The sequence below is a fragment of the Perca fluviatilis genome, chromosome 24, assembly GCF_010015445.1.
Source record: "Perca fluviatilis chromosome 24, GENO_Pfluv_1.0, whole genome shotgun sequence".
Classification (NCBI taxonomy): Eukaryota; Metazoa; Chordata; class Actinopteri; order Perciformes; family Percidae; genus Perca; species Perca fluviatilis.
In genome coordinates this window covers 15091910-15098863 of record NC_053135.1, presented here as the reverse complement: position 1 = coordinate 15098863, position 6954 = coordinate 15091910, and the positions used below count along the sequence as shown (strand labels likewise).

The window sequence follows — 6954 nt, the reverse complement described above, 5'->3', positions numbered from 1 at the left end:
GCTGCCCCAACAACAGCTGCCCCATTAACAGCTGCCCCAACAACAGTTGCCCCAACAACAGTTGTCTCGCCAACAGTTGCTCCAACAGCAGCTGCTTCAACTGCCCCAACAACAGCTGCTCCAACAACAGCTGTCCCAACAACAGCTGCCCCAACAGCGGCTGCCCCAACAACAGCGGTCCCAACAAAAGCTGCTCCAACAACAGCTGCCCCATTAACAGCTGCCCCAACAACAGTTGCCCCAACAACAGCTGCCTCAACAACAGTTGCCTCAAAGACAGCTGCCCCAACAACAGCTGCCCCAACAACAGCTGCCCCAACAACAGCTGCCCCATCAACAGCTGCCCCAACAACAGTTGCCCCAACAACAGCTGCCTCAACAACAGTTGCCTGAAAGACAGCTGCCCCAACAACAGCTGCTCCAACAACAGCTGCCCCAACAACAGCTGCCCCATCAACAGCTGCCCCAACAACAGTTGCCCTAACAACAGCTGCCCCAACAACAGTTGCTCCGACAACAGTTGCTCCAACAGCAGCTGCTTCAACAACTGCCCCAACAACAGCTGCTCCAACAACAGTTGCTCCAACGGCAGCTGCTTCAACTGCCCCAACAACAGCTGCCCCAACAACAGTTGCCCCAACAACAGTTTCTCCGACAACAGTTGCTCCAACAGCAGCTGCTTCAACTGCCCCAACAACAGCTGCTCCAACAACAGCTGTCCCAACAACAGCTGCCCCAACAGCGGCTGCCCCAACAACAGCTGTCCCAACAACAGCTGCTCCAACAACAGCTGCCCCATTAACAGCTGCCCCAACAACAGTTGCCCCAACAACAGCTGCCTCAACAACAGTTGCCTCAAAGACAGCTGCCCCAACAACAGCTGCTCCAACAACAGCTGCCCCAACAACAGCTGCCCCATTAACAGCTGCCCCAACAACAGTTGCCCTAACAACAGCTGCCCCAACAACAGTTGCTCCGACAACAGTTGCTCCAACAGCAGCTGCTTCAACAACTGCCCCAACAACAGCTGCTCCAACAACAGCTGCTCCATCAACAGCTGCCCCAACAACAGCTGCTCCAACAACAGCTGCTCCAACAAAAGCTGCCACAACAACAGCTGATCCAAAAACAACTGTCCCAACAACAGCTGTCCCAACAAAAGCTACTCCAACAACAGCTGTCCCATTAACAGCTGCCCCAACAACAGTTGCCCCAACAACATCTGCCTCAACAACAGTTGCCTCAACGACAGCTGCCCCAACAACAGCTGCTCCGACAACAGCTGCCCCAACAACAGCTGCCCCATTAACAGCTGCCCCAACAACAGTTGCCCCAACAACAGTTGCTCCGACAACAGTTGCTCCAACAGCAGCTGCTTCAACTGCCCCAACAACACCTGCTCCAACAACAGCTGTCCCAACAACAGCTGCCCCAACAGCGGCTGCCCCAACAACAGCTGTCCCAACAAAAGCTGCTCCAACAACAGCTGTCCCATTAACAGCTGCCCCAACAACAGTTGCCCCAACAACATCTGCCTCAACAACAGTTGCCTCAAAGACAGCTGCCCCAACAACAGCTGCTCCAACAACAGCTGCCCCAACAACAGCTGTCCCATTAACAGCTGCCCCAACAACAGTTGCCCCAACAACAGCTGCCCCAACAACAGCTGCCCCAACAACAGTTGCCTAGACAACAGTTGCTCCAACAGGAGCTGCTTCAACAACTGCCCCAACAACAGCTGCTCCAACAACAGCTGTCCCAACAACAGCTGCCCCAACAACAGCTACTCCAACAACAGTTGCTCCAACAGCAGCTGCTTCAACAACTGCCCCAACAACAGCTGCTCCAACAACAGCTGTCCCAACAACAGCTGCTCCAACAACAGCTGCCCCAACAACAGTTGCTCCAACAACAGCTGCTCCAACAACAGCTGCTCCAACAAAAGCTACCACAACAACAGCTGTCCCAACAAAGCTGCTCCAACGACAGCTGCCCCAACAGTGGCTGCCCCAACAACAGCTGTCCCAACAAAAGCTGCTCCAACAACAGCTGCCCCATTAACAGCTGCCCCAACAACAGTTGCCCCAACAACATCTGCCTCAACAACAGTTGCCTCAAAGACAGCTGCCCCAACAACAGCTGCTCCAACAACAGCTGCCCCAACAACAGCTGCCCCATTAACAGCTGCCCCAACAACAGTTGCCCCAACAACAGCTGCCCCAACAACAGCTGAAAGACAGCTGCCCCAACAACAGCTGCTCCAACAACAGCTGCCCCAACAATAGCTGCCCCATTAACAGCTGCCCCAACAACAGTTGCCCTAACAACAGCTGCCACAACAATAGTTGCTCCGACAACAGTTGCTCCAACAGCAGCCTCTTCAACAACTGCCCCAACAACAGCTGCTCCAACAACAGTTGCTCCAACGGCAGCTGCTTCAACTGCCCCAACAACAGCTGCCCCAACAACAGTTGCCCCAACAACAGTTGCTCCGACAACAGTTGCTCCAACAGCAGCTGCTTCAACTGCCCCAACAACAGCTGCTCCAACAACAGCTGTCCCAACAACATCTGCCCCAACAGCGGCTGCCCCAACAACAGCTGTCCCAACAACAGCTGCTCCAACAACAGCTGCCCCATTAACAGCTGCCCCAACAACAGTTGCCCCAACAACAGCTGCCTCAACAACAGTTGCCCCAACAACAGCTGCCCCATCAACAGTTGCCTTAACGACAGCTGCTCCAACAACAGCTGCCCCAACCACAACCACAGCTGCAGCAACAACAACCACAGATGCTCCAACAACAACCATAGCTGACCCAACAGTGACAACAGCTGCATCAGCATCAACCACAGCTGAGAATTTCTTTTTCTTTTTTTCTTTTTCTTTAGTCATCAACAAAACAAGTTTCCTTTTAGTCATAGCAGTTGTTACAGCTGTTATTTGGAATTAACTGGACTGGATCAAGGGACTTAATGCCACCAACATTTAGACACTCTGTACACTTTCTATTGTTCATGAAGAGACTTATTATGTGATTCTATTTTATACATCTAATGTTCTTTAGTTGTGACTTGTGTTTTTTACAAAGACAAAACTTACTAATTAGAACAGATCTTCCATCATGCACTAATTAAGTACACATACAAACTTGATGTATATTCTTTTGACATTAGACAAGCATACAACTTTTACTAACTGCTGTTACCTTTGACACAGAACCTTATGAGCCATATACAGTGATTGGCTACAAGAATAAACAGCTCTTATGTCTAATATATTCAAATATATTTAAGTTAATTTGTATTTGATTGCATTACATTGTTAGACATTTACTTTGTGGAAACTCTGCGGCACACTGTGGTGATTGTTATGTTGTCTGCATTTTTGTGTGTTAATATTCCATGTAATGTAAATAAAGTATTAAAGTGTGAAATACAAGGAACAGGAGTGTACTTTTGTCTGTATGATGCAGCATCATACTCATATTTGTTTCTTCTAGTAGTGTGTGGTAAGCCCATGCTGGCATCTCATGAAACACATTAGAATATTACAGAAAATTATTTTCATCACAGGGCAATTGTGAGCAGTTTTGACAATGTAAACCATGTGGCACATGTGATAATAAATAAACTTGAATAAACTTTATTTTTATTTACTCAGCCTTTTTTATCTTGAGGAATCATTGAAGGCCTGCCCTCATTTTTAGTAATGTCGAGGGTCAACACAGTCTCACTCCCTAGTCGTCAAATGTACGACGCATGGTAAAGGAACCCTGGCGTCAAGTTTCAACGAAAGAGGTGTATTAACCCTTGTGTTGTCTTCCCGTCGACCATGCAACTTGCTTCAACAACTGCCCCAACAACAGCTGCTCCAACAACAGCTGTCCCAACAACAGCTGCCCCGACAACGGCTGCCCCAAAAACAGCTGTCCCAACAACAGCTGCTCCAACAACAGCTGCCCCAACAACAGTTGCTCCAACAACAGCTGCTCCAACAAAAGCTACCACAACAACAGCTGTCCCAACAAAAGCTGCTCCAACGACAGCTGCCCCAACAGTGGCTGCCCCAACAACAGCTGTCCCAACAAAAGCTGCTCCAACAACAGCTGCCCCATTAACAGCTGCCCCAACAACAGTTGCCCCAACAACATCTGCCTCAACAACAGTTGCCTCAAAGACAGCTGCCCCAACAACAGCTGCTCCAACAACAGCTGCCCCAACAACAGCTGCCCCATTAACAGCTGCCCCAACAACAGTTGCCCCAACAACAGCTGCCTCAACAACAGTTGCCCCAACGACAGCTGCCCCAACAACAGCTGCTCCAACAACAGCTGCCCCAACAACAGCTGCCCCATTAACAGCTGCCCCAACAACAGTTGCCCTAACAACAGCTGCCCCAACAACAGTTGCTCCGACAACAGTTGCTCCAACAGCAGCTGCTTCAACAACTGCCCCAACAACAGCTGCTCCAACAACAGTTGCTCCAACGGCAGCTGCTTCAACTGCCCCAACAACAGCTGCCCCAACAACAGTTGCCCCAACAACAGCGGTTGCTCCGACAACAGTTGCTCCAACAGCAGCTGCTTTAACTGCCCCAACAACAGCTGCTCCAACAACAGCTGTCCCAACAACAGCTGCCCCAACAGCGGCTGCCCCAACAACAGCTGTCCAAACAACAGCTGCTCCAACAACAGCTGCCCCATTAACAGCTGCCCCAACAACAGTTGCCCCAACAACAGCTGCCTCAACAACAGTTGCCTCAAAGACAGCTGCCCCAACAACAGCTGCTCCAACAACAGCTGCCCCAACAACAGCTGCCCCATTAACAGCTGCCCCAACAACAGTTGCCCTAACAACAGCTGCCCCAACAACAGTTGCTCCGACAACAGTTGCTCCAACAGCAGCTGCTTCAACAACTGCCCCAACAACAGCTGCTCCAACAACAGCTGCTCCATCAACAGCTGCCCCAACAACAGCTGCTCCAACAACAGCTGCTCCAACAAAAGCTGCCACAACAGCTGATCCAAAACAACTGTCCCAACAACAGCTGTCCCAACAAAAGCTGCTCCAACAACAGCTGCCCCATTAACAGCTGCCCCAACAACAGTTGCCCCAACAACATCTGCCTCAACAACAGTTGCCTCAACGACAGCTGCCCCAACAAAAGCTGCTCCAACAACAGCTGCCCCATTAACAGCTGCCCCAACAACAGTTGCCCCAACAACATCTGCCTCAACAACAGTTGCCTCAACGACAGCTGCCCCAACAACAGCTGCTCCGACAACAGCTGCCCCAACAACAGCTGCCCCATTAACAGCTGCCCCAACAACAGTTGCCCCAACAACAGTTGCTCCGACAACAGTTGCTCCAACAGCAGCTGCTTCAACTGCCCCAACAACAGCTGCTCCAACAACAGCTGTCCCAACAACAGCTGCCCCAACAGCGGCTGCCCCAACAACAGCTGTCCCAACAAAAGCTGCTCCAACAACAGCTGTCCCATTAACAGCTGCCCCAACAACAGTTGCCCCAACAACATCTTCCTCAACAACAGTTGCCTCAAAGACAGCTGCCCCAACAACAGCTGCTCCAACAACAGCTGCCCCAACAACAGCTGCCCCATCAACAGCTGCCCCAACAACAGTTGCCCTAACAACAGCTGCCCCAACAACAGTTGCCCCAACAACAGTTGCTCCGACAACAGTTGCTCCAACAGGAGCTGCTTAAACAACTGCCCCAACAACAGCTGCTCCAACAACAGCTGTCCCAACAACAGCTGTCCCAACAACAGCTGCCCCAACAACAGCTACTCCAACAACAGCTGCTCCAACAACAGCTGCCACAACAACAGCTGCTCCAACAACAACTGTCCCAACAACAGCTGTCCCAACAAAGGCTGTTCAACAACAGCTGCCCCATTAACAGCTGCCCCAACAACAGTTGCCCCAACAACATCTGCCTCAACAACAGTTGCCCCAACGACAGCTGCCCCAACAACAGCTGCTCCCAACAACAGCTGCCCCAACAACAGCTGCCCCATTAACAGCTGCCCCAACAACAGTTGCCCCAACAACAGCGCTTCGACAACAGTTGCTCCAACAGCAGCTGCCTAACTGCCCCAACAACAGCTGCTCCAACAACAGCTGTCCCAACAACAGCTGCCCCAACAGCGGCTGCCCCAACAACAGCTGTCCCAACAAAGCTGCTCCAAACAAACAGCTGTCCCATTAACAGCTGCCCCAACAACAGTTGCCCCAACAACAGCTGCCTCAACAACAGTTGCCTCAAAGACAGCTGCCCCAACAACAGCTGCCCCAACAACAGCTGCCCCAACAACAGCTGCCCCATTAACAGCTGCCCCAACAACAGTTGCTGTTCTAACAACAGCTGCCCCAACAACAGTTGCCCCAACAACAGTTGCTCCGACACAGTGCCCAAAGGCGCTCACCGCCCCAACAACAGCGCTCCAACAACAGCGTCCCACATGCCCAACAACGCTACTCCAACAATACAAACCTGCTTACACCCCAACCTAAAAAGCTGTCCCACAGCGCCCAACGCGTCCCAAAACGCTGTCCCAACAACAGCTGCTCAACAGTACCCCGGCCGTCCCCCAAGCGCCCCTCCCAACACGCGTCCCAACAACCAACACAGCTCCTAACACTGCCCCAACAACAGTTGCCCCAACACTCTGCCTCAACAACATTGCCAACTCCCACAACGGCTAACACAGCTGCCCCACAACAGCTGCCCCAAACAGCTGCCCAACAACAGTTGCCCTAACAACAGCCCCAACAACAGTGCCCAACAACAGTTGTTCACAACAGTGTCAAAAGAGTGCTTCAACAACTCCCAACAACACCTCAACACAGCTGTCCCAACAAATGCCCCAACAACAGTACTCCAACAACAGTTCTCAACAGATGCTTCAACAACTGCCCCAACAACAGCCTGT

The 6954-nt window shown here is 51.5% G+C and overlaps 1 protein-coding gene across 1 annotated transcript; it reads left to right on the top strand.

The window, feature by feature from the left end:
• Positions 1–223: 223 nt before the first annotated feature.
• On the top strand, positions 224–6660 carry LOC120553991 (putative mediator of RNA polymerase II transcription subunit 26; the record flags this gene model as incomplete). Its single annotated transcript, XM_039792540.1, has 4 exons — positions 224–349; positions 1850–1909; positions 3884–4110; positions 6387–6660. Coding segments are annotated over 4 exons (687 nt in total), but the record flags the coding sequence as incomplete, so codon positions are not given.
• Between the last annotated feature and the right edge of the window lie 294 nt (positions 6661–6954).